General features: G+C 33.6%; 2 protein-coding genes and 1 pseudogene across 2 annotated transcripts; 1 reads left to right on the top strand and 2 right to left on the bottom strand.

Moving 5' to 3' along the window:
- Positions 1-70: 70 nt before the first annotated feature.
- LOC141825307 (uncharacterized) lies at positions 71-5,374 on the bottom strand. The gene is made up of 7 exons (XM_074712697.1): positions 5,224-5,374; positions 4,092-4,199; positions 2,641-2,829; positions 2,423-2,509; positions 1,923-2,069; positions 1,127-1,250; positions 71-872 (listed from the first exon to the last, which is right to left on the bottom strand). The coding sequence occupies exons 1-7, from the start codon at positions 5,311-5,313 to the stop codon at positions 205-207; spliced, it is 1,413 nt and encodes a 470-aa protein (XP_074568798.1). The 5' UTR covers positions 5,314-5,374; the 3' UTR covers positions 71-204.
- A 4,872-nt stretch (positions 5,375-10,246) lies between these two features.
- LOC141823915 (uncharacterized) lies at positions 10,247-11,506 on the top strand (annotated as a pseudogene).
- Positions 11,507-11,827: 321 nt separating this feature from the next.
- Positions 11,828-15,962, bottom strand: LOC141823914 (uncharacterized). The gene is made up of 5 exons (XM_074711120.1): positions 15,830-15,962; positions 13,542-13,735; positions 12,669-12,753; positions 12,203-12,268; positions 11,828-12,114 (listed from the first exon to the last, which is right to left on the bottom strand). The coding sequence occupies exons 1-5, from the start codon at positions 15,911-15,913 to the stop codon at positions 12,022-12,024; spliced, it is 522 nt and encodes a 173-aa protein (XP_074567221.1). The 5' UTR covers positions 15,914-15,962; the 3' UTR covers positions 11,828-12,021.
- Positions 15,963-16,545: the final 583 nt, after the last annotated feature.

The following is a 16,545-nucleotide window of genomic DNA, read 5'->3' as shown; positions in this document are numbered from 1 at the left end:
AAGTAAATAATTGTGTAAAATAGGTTTAAATACACTAACAAAACAGTCGAGAACTCGAAAAATGGGCGAGTGAAAGCCGATAAATTACTGGCTAGAAAGGTTTTACAGAATGGTCAGGAAAGATCACAGAATACACAAGATTAGCACTGCAAGATAGGTTTGTCGAGATGGCATAAAACTACACCTAGCTAGTATCAGAGAGTTTCATGGTGGACACTCACTGAAGGAAGTTGGATCACTAGAAATTGAGTTGTTAGTAGTGGTGAGCTGCGAAAAATATTCCTGAACCGTATCGGTATCCTCAAAAATTGGAACATCACTTGTAAGCATCTTGAAAGCAAACTCGAGACATGGATCCGACCAGGAGCTGCAAAATGTCGATCCATATGGTTTTTCATCACTGCTTCTTCCTAGCTGAAGCTGTTGCATAGTAGATGTATCATTTGCTGCTGCGAGGTCTATGGATTGCGGCTTTTTTTGATCCGGTTGAGGTGGTTGATCGAAAATAGTAGTAGCTGGTTTTTCATGTAGCTGACTGAAACAATCTGGTTTTGCTTTACGAGACTTTCCAGCTGTAGTAGGATTTGTCATTTGATTGTTTCTAAGAACAGCCAATCGTTTAGATGCTCGGAGTGGCTTCTTGATAGGTTTAACAGATGCCCGGAGTGGTTTCTTGATTCGGTCGTATGCCTTTGAGATTGTGGGCTGCAACTCGTTTGCTCGTCTACGCTTTGTAGAGCGAGATTGTGCTTGTTTCTTCAGCTCTGATTTTACTGAAACTGGAAGGTTTTCATTCTGTTGTTGGAGAGAAGGAGAGTGTTCTACCTCTGAATTCTCTCCATCCAAGCAATTGTGATGTGGTAAACTAGCACCTGCAACAAGAAGGCCAAAAGAGAAACAAAAAAAAACTCAAAAAGTCGACAAATTTGCAGTATAAAGAATCCCACCTGCTGGTAGAATTTAGAAAATCATCATTGAATTGACAATAGTGTGTGGAATTTTGAAGAGTTACTTATTCCACTTGGCCGAAAGGTTTTGGCCATGCACAGCGGCACTACATGATGAGTTAATATCACACAAATTTATCAAAAGTTTTTCCTATTAGTTTTAAGGAAAATTTCCAAACCTGAAATATGAAGCGATTCGCCTATATCTGTATTTATCTTCACACCGGAATCAGGACTTTTAGTTGAAAAGAGACATCTTTTCGTGCCATTGCTTTGCCATTCTAATCTTTTGGATGTAGGAAACTGCAAAGAAGAAAGATTAGACCATGATACACAACAAAAATAACTCCCAAAGGATCTACTAATACCTTAAATCATTAATGTAGATAAATTGTAAAATTAAGAGAATCTCAGGAAGATGGTTAATCATTTCTTGTAGGTTGTTCGAAGCTAGTTGAAAACTAAAGTGCGTAGCCATTAACAAGTAGTATAAGTATAAGCTAGTCCCAAATCTAGGTGACTAATTACCAAGTTTAACTGTGGCAAGAGTTTCATAGCAAATCTGCGTGTACCAGACAGTGAAAGTCAAAAGTTCACAATCTCTGTCCGCTTTTTCCCACATTTGGAAATCGTCTGACTTAACCACTTTCTTGCATAATTGGAGGAAGCTAATTGCGCGCTACTAAGTTCCTACACGAAAATGCACTCATATTGGAGAAGAAATGTGTGCCGAAGGTAGCATACAATACAAATAGTTAGCTGGACATCAGTAGTTGATAAGGTTCGCCACTAAGATAGTGAGTTCCACATCATTGTCAATGAAGTATAGAAAAGGAATATTGACAACTTTTTTTCTTCTTTTCTTTTACTAGATTGACATGAAGAAAGAGACCTAGTTCAAAATGTTTTTATAAAAGTTTCAAGAACTTAAGGTGCAGATATATGTCAAAGAAATATGGAATGAACTGAACTTACATGTATGTCCCTTTCTACAGTGTGTGGCTCATTTGAGTTTCTTTTTTGTGGTTTCAGGATACATTTTCGAATATCTCCAGTTAGTATATATCGATGAGCATCCTTCATGGACCGAAACTCATATCCACTGTCTGGATCAATGTGGACCTGTAAAAGTACAGCATAGAAACAAAGATACAAATGAAATGATAGTAATAATAAGACAACCATCCCAACTGATTTAATGCAATTAAAACATAACAAAACTGAATGGCCAAACACTAAAGAGGCAATAAAAACAAAATTTCATCACCTCAGGAAGTCTTTTGACTTCTAATTACAAAATATGAAACGGGGAAAAGAAATTGGAGAAGATGAAATTTTCAAAGTACAAAAATGAGTTCAAAAAGAGGAAGAAACCAGTGAAAAGATCTCCAGCATTTTCAACTACATATTGAAGGTTAATCCAAGTAGGAAACGTACTTGATTAAACACATCAACCATTCACTTCAATTTAGTACCTTGTATTCCAAATTACCAAGTTTTGTTGTTCTGATCTCAGTAATCCATCCTTTAGGCAAACTTTTGAAATCAGATTCAGTTAGAACCTGCAATATGATGCAAGTTAAGCTTCTGTTGCATAACTTTTTTCCATGCTAATTTGACAAACTTGTCTTTGAAAATTCAACTTCAATGCAAACATATTAGCTATTGTACAATAAAATTAAAAAGCACAAACATTGTCAAAGGTGCTGTCCTCGATGGTACTCTTCTCCTGATTGATTGGAGAGCTAACTTTGTTATTGTAGCTAGAAGTGGTACTCCTTGTCTCTCTGGTTGTAGGAATTGAAATCTTTGATGCACCAAGATGCTGAAATAACTTTTTCTTTGAATAAAATCTTGATCCAGTGGATGGATTGTAATAGCTCTACAAGAGGAACGAGAAATCTGATTATAGATACTGCAAAAAGACAAAGCATTGCCTAAATACAAAACCATTCTATCTGCCATCTTACTATCACATTTAAGTAATGGCAGAACTACAGAGAAGGAATTCTTATGTAAATACTCATTATTCCACAAAATAGAGTTAGTAGAAATGAAGAAGCACTCACATCTTCAATAAATGTCGATTAAATCTTTGATTGATTCTAATATCAACTCACTAGCATACTCACAATTTGGACACTCAGAGACATGCATTCAGTCTTCGAAAATTTTGATTAAAAAAATAAATAAAGTGCTTTTGGTTTTCAAGTATGTTTCATTTTTCAATGTGTCAAAGTCAATAGGACAAACAATATATGCAGTTGAATTGGATTTTGGTGTCAGCATTCACTAAATGTTGAATATTATATTTGAGTTGCTCCATAGGAAAAAATGGAAAATTGAAAGCAATAAAGGGCAGTCTTGTGTATGAAGCTCCAACTAATCTGCTCATACCATCTAAATTTTTATAGACAAAAGTATAGTCATAACTGAAAACTTGAGCTAGAAAGCATCATTTAACATTACATCATATTGAATTAGTTTAGGAAGCAAATGGATCTTTGTTTTAAAAGCGAGCACTACTTGTGACCTAAAGACTAGCCCCTGTACAAGGCCAACCTATGACATAGATATCACACACTGGAAAATAAGACATTTCACTACTCACATAATGTAAAAAATAAAAATATATTTCATTCTCTCATTATCAGAATAAAGTATCTTTCTCTCTGTTTATAGACCTGCGCTGTAGAATAAAAATAGTAGAAGAATGAATACTGAGAAACTCTTTCCATTTATATTTTATTTGATAAGTTTCCTTATCAAAATATCGGACTAAGATAGGTCTCCTTTCCCTTAAAAGTTGTCAATCAAGTGCACCCTTTTAAGTTCCAATCACCTTCCATTTTTGCTAAGTTGTGTGGCTAAGAAGGGGAAAACAAGTAAAATGTTTTCATGGATTAATTTGTTGCATTTGCATAAAACCTCAATGGATGCTTTGGTCCTAGCAAATTGTAATTTAGAATAGCAATAAGTTCTAGAAGTGATCTAATATCTATGTGAGGTTGAAAATATTCAGTAATATAACCATTTATGAAACTCAAATCAGATACTAGCAATAACTTCCAGGAGTGATCTAATATCGATGTGAAGTTATAAATATTCAGTACTGTAACCATTTATGAAACTCAAATCAGATACCTTTATCTGCTTCCCATCGCACTTTCCACCATTTTGAGTTCTGAGCACCAGAACCCAACCTGAAGGCAACAAATCAGGATCATCCTTTTCCTCTTTTTCATTTTGACTCTGTATACACGTAAAACATGTGATAATATGTCTTATAACTGAAATTACAAACCTCATCTTAAAGCTTCATATCGTTTTCTGTTGTCTGAAAAAGAGACAAATAAACTAAAGGTTCGCTGATGACATATTTTGCACTTGAAAACTCTACAACCTCACAATCACACTTCATTTTGGAACCTGATGTGACAGTTGTAACAAATGGGAAATTGTATAATTGGATAAGAAAAAAATAGCAAAGAAAATCTGGTATAGATGCAGTTACTAAGTCAGGATGCCTGAAAAACAAATACCTCAAATGTACAATAGGCTATGTGAGATCAGGTTGCTTATTTCACTGATGCACTAACCTAAAAAAAAATTCAAATATAGCAGGATAGACATTTTCATACCCAGAGCTAGGCTATTTCATAGAATTTCCTACCAAGTCTATACACAGACGCTTGAGCACAGATTGAATCAAGGCTTACCCTGCTCAATGCAAAGAGATACAACACTCTTCTCCCAAAGATCCCCACTCGAACCAACTCTACTGTAATTCCAAATCACTAAGAACCATTTCGGGATAAAACTATACTACATTGGCTGATTTCAACCTCAGTGCCATAATACAAGTACAAGATAAGGAAAAAAACAATTCAAAGAAATCTCCAAGACGCTTTCAAATATCCATCTCCAAAAACCCAAAATTGCCTTTACACCGTCATACTTCCTTAAAAGCTAATACCAAACGGAAGGAATCCCTGGAAGCTAACCCTGAAAGCTAGCAAAATCCCTTTTTTCATGCCTTTGTCAAAACGAAGTAATCTCGTACCAAATAAAGGAACAAATCCCGCATTCCGAAACTAATACGCCAAATTAATACTAGGGCTAGGAAAGAGCTCCACAAGCTTCGTAATCTTCATTAGCGACCAGGAGATCGAGCAAAAAACAATCTTTTTCCGGAAGCAACTAACTCCAAGAAATAACGGAAGGAATCGCAAAGGGAAGACATCAAAAGGGGGGAAAGAAGGCGAGCTTGATCTACCAAGTTCTTTTCTCCTTCTTCCTCCGCCATCTCCGCCTGAGACGTCCCTCCCTCTCCCAGCGCGAGCTCCGGAGGCTCCTCTGACTCCATTCCGGGATAAATACCCTTTCCGGCAGCCGCTCGCCGTCGTCCTCTCCTCCCTTCCCTCGGTCTCCCCCTCTCTCTCTCCTCCTTGCGGTGCGAGGTGGGACAGACAGTGGAGTGTAAGCGAGAAGCACGAGCCCAAGGTAGCCACCAAGCTCCACATGGCACTGCAGCAATTTCCTTTAGATTCGTTCCCGTGGGAGATCGAACGGGCCAAAAATCGCACCTTTTCCTTCTCGAGGAAGAGAATCTCCCGATCTCATCGTCCTCAACGTGGCGCCGTACAATGTGGATGGTGGCTAGGGCAGCACGAAATGACCCTTTTGCCACTACAGTTAAACTTTATTACAAGAACGCCCCCAACGTAACCCCAAAAGAGCTCACACGTATCGATTGGCTCCCTTGTCCATTAGGAGTTAATATTTGAATTATAAATTTAAAAATATATGTGATATTTAAATTTGACGAAAATTTTAGAAGAGATAAAAATTTAAATCCAAGTTTGATTTGTAATTTCTCGATTTATCTCCTCACAAATGATCATGGGACCGATCATATAGGACCGCTAATAGAATTGAATTTGATTATTCGAATTATCTTGATTCTAGTAAAATTAAATTATAATTTAAATTCTAATTTAATTTAAATTATTCAGATCTTAATTTAAACATATTTAAATTAAAATCATGTAAAAATTATTCATCTCAAATTTGAGCCTCAACTGTGATAGTATTGGATCTTTTACCTCTCATTAGAAGTGGGCATAAGAACATTGACCGTCTAGAGTAGTGGATAGGTCTTCGTGAGCCCTTTCTAATTTACTCTGGTGATTAAAAAAAATATTCGTAAGACTAGATTAATCATCCTAGGATTACTTGTTTCTAAGATATGGCTACTTGATTTTAAAAACATCATACACTTCGAATCTTGTGATGCTAGATTGTTCTCTCGAAATTGCTTCTTAATTTATTCTGATAGTCAATGAAAAATTTTCATCAGACCAAATTAGTTATATCTAGGATTAATCAGATTTTATAGGATATATAAAATCATGCACTTGGAATCTAAATCATTTATTAAAAATATTCGAGTTGAATCAAATTATAATTTAAAATAATTTAAATTTAAATTTAGTTTGAATTATTGAGACTTTAATTTAAATCCACTTAAATTAAAATTATAAAAATAATTAGAATTCAATTCGAATTCAGTTTGCGAGTGGCTCGCAAATAATGAAATAAAATACTCAATTATTAATTCACTCAATCATATCCTCATGACTACAGTGCAGTGGTTAGACCCTCCAACAGATAATTAGGCATCTTAATTAAATTTGAGTCTCAATTGCGGCACACTATAGGAAATTTTACCTCAAATGAGACGTGAACCTAAGAATGTTGACTGCCTAGATATGTCTTCGTGAGCATTTCTCGATTTATTATGGTAGCCAAGGAAAACTACTGTAAGACCAGACTAGCAACTCTAGGATTAATCGATTCTAAGAGTTGGATATCTGATGTTAAAAAAAGTCATGCATTTTAAATCTCGTGACACTAGATCGTTCGTTCGAACTCACCTACGCTTTTCAATTTACCTTGATAGTTAGTGAAAAAATTTTGTGAAATCAGAATCGATCAACCTCTAGAATTAATCGAATCATAATTAAGAGCAGGATACTTAAAATCATGCACTTGGAATCTAAATCTTTTACTAAAAAATTCTTCCCCATAATTAATAGCTTTAATTAAATCATAGCTTTAAGAACTCTAATCAATAATGATTAATTAATTAGTCGAGTGAGAATCTTAAACCTAACTTTAAACGACAAAGTAGACAGTGGCGAGCAACCAAAAGCGGAAGTAGATACGATTAGATAGATGTAACCACAAGATCATAGATACTCATTTTTACATTTAGTGTGTTTAATTTTTTATTAAATTTGGATATCCATCGGTTAAGTAGGTGTGCCTGTTTTAAAGTTAGGCATCAAATATTCAGCTCTTCGGATTGATTAGTCTCAAGGTGATCGATCTGATCTCATAAAAAAAAATTTTCACAACGGATGATCAAACAAGTCAACATTCTTAGATATCCACCATGCGTCCATTGAGAGAAATTTATCCGATAATTCACCGTAGTTAGGATTTGATCATCTAAGAAACTACGAAGGCGTTCTGCTGTTACATCGTATTTCCGGGCAAGTAGATGCATATGTTGCTTGTTGAAGTGCGTATTCGAGGGAGGGAAGAGGTGAACAACCCACAAGGTTGCTTACTAGACGATTATGAGTCTTTTTATAAAGAAGATTATGATGATATATATATGAGTTGGTGGAACGGATAAACTACTAAGTGAGGCAGCTCCGGTTCCAAGAGGAAGAAGAAGAGGAAGAAGATTTATTAACTAAGACAAAGAATTTATAAGTAAAGAACGGAGGAGTTTATCGAAGAGAGAAGAAGAGGGCTCAAGGGTTGAGGGGTTAAAGTCAAAGGACGTCCTTTTTTATCAAATCGGATGAGATGTATTAATTTTTTATCATCAAAAGAATATCTCATCCCTCTAAAATAACAACTCATCTTCATTATTATTGTTATGATTATCCTATCTTTTGTTTAAATTGGATGCGTCGTAACAGTTACGATTTTATAATTATTACAACTAAACTAGTGAACTGTCATATAAAAAGAGAAAAAAATTTTAAACTAATATTGTTCAAAGCCTTTGAAAATGATTTAAATAATATTTTTTTAGTATAAAATCGAGCTGATTTGAGTTTCACCTCATAACTAATTGTAGATCTCTAAATAAATTTCTGATTTGATATATTATGCATTTTGTGAGGATTTAATATTCACATTGTAGCTAGCAGCTATGAAACCGTAGCTGTTATGACTACATAACAGCTCAGTTATAGTAGCTACAAAATCGTAGTTTTTATAATGTAAATGATAAATCTTAAATTTTGAAAAATCATAATTTTTAACTCGAGTTAAACCACATAGCATATAATATATTAAATCAAAACATGTTTAGAGATCTACAATTAATTGTTAAGTGAAATCCATAATAGCTCAATTTTAGCCCTAAAAATTTTATTTAAATCATTTTCGGAGAAACAATTTTAGTCTTAAAAAAATTCATATTGTACCAATTATTATTTCGTAACTACTACAATTGTGTAACAGCTACAGTTCCATAGCTACAACTCGTTGAATTTAGGCAAATGATATAAAGATAACAGAAAAATAATGAGAATAATACTAAAAGATAGTTGTATAATTTTATATGAGCTTTAAAAACATATAGAAAAATATATTTTTCTATATAAACTAAAACCTTAATCTTCGTCACTCTATTTGTTTATCTATAAATATAAATATGTATGAAAGATTCAATTGGCTCAAAGTGTGGGCCCCGCCCTTCATTTAAACCAACCAATCAACAATGAAGAAGGTAAGGTTTGTGTCAAAGCTAGAATGAGATAATTAAAATTATAATTGTGAGAAAATAGATCACATGATATTAAAAGATTAAAATAATTTTTAAAGGATTAATTAAATAATAAGAAGTCAAAACAAACTTAGTGATACAATGATTAGCAATTAACAATTTTCAAATAAGTTATTGAAAAAGTCAAATTTAAAATATAAAATATAATTAAGCTCAAGTAGGAATAAACTCGATAAATTAATTCATACAACTTACTCCTCAAGATATCGTCCAAAATATAAAATAGTCGTATATCTGGACTCCTAATATTTATTCTCATTATTTTATCTGCAAGAGGATCCTATAATAATTGGTACCAAAATAATTTTAGAGATATATCTTATGACGGATTCACAAATTAAAATGGACTGAATTGATCCTAAGTTGATTGAGTCATCAAAGACATAGTCTGAGTTCACTCCACGCAAGCATGTTTTATTTAATTTTAAAATTTCAATAACCACCTTTAAACTCTATTAATTAATACACACAAATTAATTATTCATTTTATTTATTTATTTATTGCTTAGAGTGAAATCCTTAAACCGAATCCAATTCCACGCATAACTGCGGCGCGTAGAAGTTATCGACGCGATTGGTAGACTGCTTACACCAGGAGCGGGGGCCACGTTCTGCTATCGATACGACTGGTAGGCGGATTCCACCAGGAGTGGGGTCCACGCTTTGTGTGGTCCAGATCATTTTTTCCTTGTTCGGTTAGAATTTAGATCACAGATAATAATAATATATATATATATTAATAAAATAGTAAATAAATAAATTTTAATATTTAACTTAATAAAACTTTATTTATCTTCATTTAATATATATAAAATTAAATAAAAAAATAAATTTAAATAATTTATTAAATAAAATAAATAATATTAAATATATATGTGTTCAATTCATTATAATATTCATAAATAACATTTATAAATTACATTCATTAATAAAATTTTTATCAAAAAATTAAATAAATAAATAAATTTATATTATTAAATTAAATAACCAACTAAATAAATTTAAAATATAAAAATTTTAAACAATATTGATAGTATCTAAAGGAGCTCAAATTCATAAAAAAATAAAATAAAATAAACTTAAATGATTATTTTAATAATTTGATCATTTTAAATTTGATTTTATCTTATTAAATAAATTTTTATTTTAAATTTAATTTGATTATCTTATTAAATAAATTTAAATATTATCGAAGCTGGACTTAATTTATTTACGGCTTTAATAATAAACTAAAAGTTTATCAAAATTGAATTATTAATTTTTTTTCAATTTAATAGCATCCATCCTTTGAATATTCTAACGGTTGAGCCACTGAAATCGGTAGCACTTTCTTGTACGTTAATACCATTAATAAATAATAAAAAAAATCAGAATAATTCCTATTTCCAAGCTCCATTTTTATAAATCGCGGCTTGATGCTTGCTCTTCTGTTGCGTTGCTGGAATTTTTAGGCCAACCAACTCTCGTCGCATCCGCAGCAGAAGTCGTTCGAGAGATGGCGGAGGAGGAGCAGGCGCCACCGCCGCCGCCGCCGGCCGAGGCGGAGGCGGCGCCGCCTGAACTGGTCAAGGACGTCGAGGAGGAGAAATCCGCCATCGTCCCGGCGCCGGAGGAGGAGCAGCCCGACGCTCTCTCCCCGTCGTTGAACGTCAGTTTTTCTTTATTATAATCTTCTTCAGTTTTTATATATATATACATAAATTCACAGACAAATTCATTAATTCATCTACCTGAATTAATTAATTATTTTACAGCAATTTATATATAATCATTTTAGCATTAGTTAGTGAGTTTTGTTTGCAACAGAGATTGGGGAACCTTCAGCAGAATCTGAAGCAGCTGATAAAGGTAAAATTTTCTGAAAATTTTATATAATTTTTTTTATTTTTGTGCAAGAACAAAATTAATTTTATGTTGCTAGCTGTGTCCAGATGCTGCTCTATCAAAGGTTGCAAGTGAGAAGAGATTGTCACTGATCCAAGCATGGGAGGAAAATGAGAAAGTTAAAGCAGAAAATAAGTGAGTTATAATAAGCACAATAATTTGTTGTTTTATTTTATTTTATTTTATTTTACAGGTTTAAGTTGAATAAATATTTGTGAAAATTTTGAACAGAGCTGTGAAGAAGATAGCAGAAATTGTTGCCTGGGAGAACTCCAAGAAGGAAGAAGTGGAAGCAGAACAGAAAAAGAAACAAGTATTTGAGCTTTCTTCTCAATCTTTGTTTGTTTACTTGAAAGAAAATTAATGATTTGAAAATCAATGTATTTGCTCAGGCAGAACTTGAAAAAAAGAAGATAGAATATGAAGAGAAGGTGAAGAGCAAACTTGCCTCGATTCAAAAAGAGGCGGAAGAGAAGAAGAAGGTCGCCGAGGCGAAGTGCAGTGAAGAAGTGGGCAAGGTCGAGGCAAAGGCTACAAAGTATCGGTCGACTGGGCTCACACCGAAGAAGATCTGGACGTTCTTCGCGGGCTGAAATTCAAGTTGCTCAAACCCTAATTTGTTATTGTGCCTTGTGTGTGTTGTGTGGTGTTTTGGTTGGGGGTTTCAGTGTGTGTAAAATGTGTTGACTGTCTGTTTACATGAACACAAAACAGAAATTTGTGAAAAGTGATTTGTTTGTAGGTTCTGAAAAGATTATTGTGTGTTTAATCAAACATTATCAACTACAGTGTTGTGCTTCAATTATTACATGTTGCTTTCACCTTCAAATTCAGATTTAGCTCCACTGTTTCAATGAGTACTACTTTCATAAGATAACAACAACAGATGAAACTTCACTTTCATTGCACCAGAAATGTATTAATGAGATTTGATTATTTCTCTACTTCAGATTCCATCCAAATAAACAAGATGAAAGACAGAGTAGTAAACAAAAACTAATGAACTGAATGCCTCTATTTCAACACAAATACAATTGAACTAACCAACAATCAAATAATATTAAACTTCTAACGAAATTAGTCTATAACCCTAAATAAGGTAAATGACAAGTTGAAGACTTTAAACTTTGTACTGAATCTCCAACATAGGAGAATATAAAAACTAAATTCTTGTTAATTTGCGTTACATATTGCAGTAATCTCTATCATCAATTGAATGTTTGACAAAAGAGGGAAAAGATTATCTATCAAAGTGCCCTGTGATTCATGGAGGTTCTATTGGTGTTTAAGGGTACATGTAAAAGTTAAATAGACATGATATTATCTATTCCTGGTCTTGATAATTCTACCTCTTGAAGCTTTTCTCTCCATCTTTTCCCTCTTCTTACGGCTCTTCTCGTCCTCTACTTCTCCCTGCAGCCAATGAGTGAAACGAAGATGATCCTCAAAGTTAATGCCCAAGCAAGAAAACTTTGAGAATTTATGTGGCATTTCTGTGTACCTCTGAACCCCCTGGCAATATTCCTTTTAGAAAACCAGATAACTTGTATGCACCAAATGCCGGTATCTGTGATTCACAAAGAATACTCAGAGAAAACTGGATCAAAGAAGCTTTGGCTCATCTGAAATATCAAGGCATGCTAATCCTAGTAACACAATAGGACACATGACATATATTATTATAGCATGTTTGGCTGGCACGAACATCAATTTTGATGGAATAGCAATTCTTGAGTTTGGTTACAAAATGAACATTCAATATCAATTCTGACAGAATTGTTATTCTGAAACACTTTCCTATTCTATTTATTGTTAATTCTATTCTGTGAAGTGAGCATACTCTTAATTACCTGAAAAATATAGTTATTTGAGTAGTCGAGTTCACAAAAATTAAGGACATAGATATCCATACACTAAGTCCACCAGTCATATGAAAGCATAACAAAATGAGTTTCTCCAAATCTTACCGCTAAGTAAGTCCACCAAAATTTACCAGATAATATGGACATTATCTGCACAAAGCTAGTTATGTAGATCACATCATGCAAGTAACTGCAACAAAAAAGCAATAGTCAATATCAAGTATTCAAGTTGTTTCAAGTGTATATTTGAACAAATAGAAGTCAAATTGGACATATACATACAATACCAGCACACAACTATGCTTCCTCTGGTTTGTGAAAAGCAATATGTTGTGCAAGAGTATCCCAACAAATTATATTGTTTAATGCCAAAACAATGAGACTAAGCTGTGCATATAAGTGTTCTGTGCCACATGGTGTCAGCCAGTCTCGTTTTATATATAATATATATAAGGAAGCAAACCTCAATCTTGGTGAAGGTGGGTTTTGAACCAAAAACCATGACAACAAATTTCAAAGTCTTTACCAACAAGGGAAGTTGGCACCTAGTTCTGGTGCTGGTCAACCTACACGCAGAAGCACATTATTGTTCTGTTGTGCTTCCTTTTTATCATAGCAATGAGTTGTTTCCTTCTATCATTATTTTCTTTGCTATTCTTGACTTTATCATGGTCCATTAAGGATTGGAAAATTTCATCTATCGGTATTTCCTAGAATCAGACCCCCAAAGAGCCCAACAGTTCATTTTTGGAACATGAAAGATAGTTAATCGAGGATAATCCTTATGCATGAAAGTGAAATAACAGGCTTATTAATAGAAATGTTGATCCTCACAAATATAAGGTCAGAAAACAATGTGATCTCAGAAATAAAGGGAATGAACATATACAATAGAAGTAAAATACTCCTATTTTGGTACAGAAAGCATAGTCAAGCTTCAATGTCAAAGCAAAATACAGTAAAAGAACTCATACATACCCACAGATGCCACCAGTGGTCATATCATAGCCACCATCTAGGAGTTCACCGTCATCAGAGTATGTTGGCCTTGCCATACTTTCAAGTTGTTTATATGGAAGTCCATAAGCGATAGATGTCACAAGAAGACCAATCCAATGCTTCCAAGTAAAAGTGGAGTGAAATATAACCAGCCGCACCAAAACATAAATGACCTGCAAACTAGTCATTTTATTAGCATATTGTCTCTTTACTTACTGTATTTGTACAAAACCAGTATAGAACGTGATCCAACTATCCAGCATATTATTCATAACTAGTCATCAATCACAATAAACTTGGATCACCATGAATTCTATTTATCCCATCAGCTACTCTTTTAGAGGTAAGCAATGACCTTAATGAGTTACATCACTTTTCCTAACAGTAGGTAATGTATCCTTGCAGGTTTTTATGAATTACGTTGCACCAACCACAGTATGCATCAGCATTTCCTTGGAAGTAAATTCATTAAGAGTTATAGCTTTTAGTTAAATATCTTGAGTTCTTTTTCTTAGTTGTTGATTTACTTACTGACAATCTACAGAAATAAAACTGAGCAAATATCTAGGCTTCACGTTCTTGCAAATAAAGAAACTAAAAGATATGGTCCAGAATCAAGAGCATATTATGCATATCACACAAAGAATGTTCATTGCATTTCGTCATCTTAATTTCATATGGTCCGTCACCAACAATCAATTTTGAAATGCGAAAAGAAATCAATTCAAAAAAGACTACATATATTGTTTGAAAGCTATAAATACAACAAAGCAAATATCATTTGAAAGCTATAAATAGTGCGTTATTATGTTTGTACAATTTACATGTCTTTCATGGGCACACAACATACAGATTTTATACAGATTTCAATTGCTAAGTCGCAAGCTCAACCAACTATGAATATGACCAGTCACCATTATTTCATTACTGAAACTTGAATTAATGCAATTTTTATAAGCAACCATTCTTCACTTTATGTTTCATCTTCATGAAGAACAACAAAAGCCCATATCACAACTATTTGAGCGTGCTATATGGATATTATCCCACCATTGAGCTCTATACAAAACAACATCACTAGTTATGCCAGTCATTTAAATGTAAGTAGAATATTTTGGTTTCCCTTCATCACCTTAGCGGTTATTATTTATGTTGTCTAAATGAACAGACCCCTTCAAATATATTGATATGATTTTAGCATATTTCTCTTATTTTATCATCTATCAAGGGTTACCTAATCGCTGACAATAAGTTATTTTATCTTATATTTCCCAACAAGTTTATACATCCATCTCTCATTTTCATTCTTGCAATGTCAACTGTATGTACTGTTTCTTTAATGGCCTACACTGTGACCTTTATAGAGCATGACTAGTCTTGCTAGCCATATAGCTAAAAACTATCAGTATGCTCTTCTTTCTTCTTTTCAAATATATACATGAAAGATAGAAGAGATTGTAATTGTTCTCTAAGCAAATATAAACTGCTACGTGCCTGGAGAAAATCCAAAATTGCAAGCATGAATGCTAGTAAAAAAACTAGATCAAACTTACATAAGAGGGAACGTTTTCAAACTAACTCTGAATCATAAATGAAGTTATACTTTCCTATAACTTGTGAATTGAAATGATTGATATAGTCTTCATCCGGTTATGAATTATGATGTCTAACTACAAAAACCAAATTGAGAATGTTTCATGAATTTTACAATTATCTTCAGCAATAATCCCAGATGGTGCTCTGCATTAATAAAATCAGATGTGTACACTAGAACCATAAGCAGCATCACAAGATAGGTTTTATATCTGACAGTTCATTTAGACAAGTTTTGCAAATATCTCAAACTTCACTTCCTGTTAGCAATCAATCATAAGAATCAAATTTAAACTTGCAGACGTAAGTTCATGACAAAGCTAGAAAATGATGTTTGAAATTTCTCCTCTTTTTTGCCAATCAAGCTAAGAATCATGTCAAAGTTGCAAATTTTTGTTAGCCATTACTTGCCATTAGTCCAAGGTAGGATATACTTCGAAGCAGCGCAAATTTAGAACGAACATCATATGCTAACTAGTGTTTGACGAAAATTCACTAATGCCAAAGCTCTCGATCTTGTAGATCTAATTAAATTCTAATTGACTTTAATCGTAGCATTTATTCCGGTATTCATAATTGATTTTAAAGCTACCCCCTATATAAAATATTAGATCTAGAAACGAATAAGAAGGGCAAAGGGGGAAGCATAATAGGGCAAGTGGCGATCGACGTACGTTGGAGGCGATGATGAGGCGACAGAGGTTGGCCATATGCTTCTTGTTCTCCTCCTTCCTCTTCTTGGCTCCCTGGTTCGCCATGGCTTCCGACGCTTCTCTCCCCGCCTCGAGTCCGTCTCTGCTCGCTATAACGAAGATCTGCCTGTTTCGGTTCGAGAACGGTCTAAACCGGCGCATGTTACTGAACCGTTGTCGGTTGACAAACTCGACCGGTTTGGTCTTCCTGCTCAAATTTTTGAGCCAAGTGGGCTTCCTTTGAGGCCCATTTTGAATTTATTTTCACATGAACTATTTTATTTTATTTTTTATTCATTAAAAAATAATATATTCTTGATTTACATCACGTCAACATTATCATTTATGTTCATTTTTTAAATAAATAAATATTGATTCCTTTTTTAAAATAAAATAAATAAAATTCATTAATAACATCATCCTTATCATGAACAAAAAAGGAATAAAATCTTGAAAGGGAACCGCTCGAGGATCGACCGGATGACATTTTAAAACACTGTGCGCTGCACAAACGAACAAAACCACCCTGGACGACCAGCCAGTGATGTTTTTGTCCCCTTCTAATTATTAATTTCGTTATTTATTTTCTTTTTTTTTAATCCAAATTTTGATAATTATCCGTTCGCAATCAATTTATTTATTTAAAAATTTTATCAATCTATTTTAAGATAAAATCAGATAATCTGACCCACTTAGGC

The sequence above is a fragment of the Curcuma longa genome, chromosome 3 (assembly GCF_044706935.1).
Source record: "Curcuma longa cultivar G26 ecotype Majalengka, Jawa Barat chromosome 3, ITB_CL_G26_1.1, whole genome shotgun sequence".
In the NCBI taxonomy this organism is placed as follows: Eukaryota; Viridiplantae; Streptophyta; class Magnoliopsida; order Zingiberales; family Zingiberaceae; genus Curcuma; species Curcuma longa.
The sequence above is the reverse complement of the archived record's forward strand: the minus strand, read 5'-3'. Positions and strand labels throughout refer to the sequence as shown.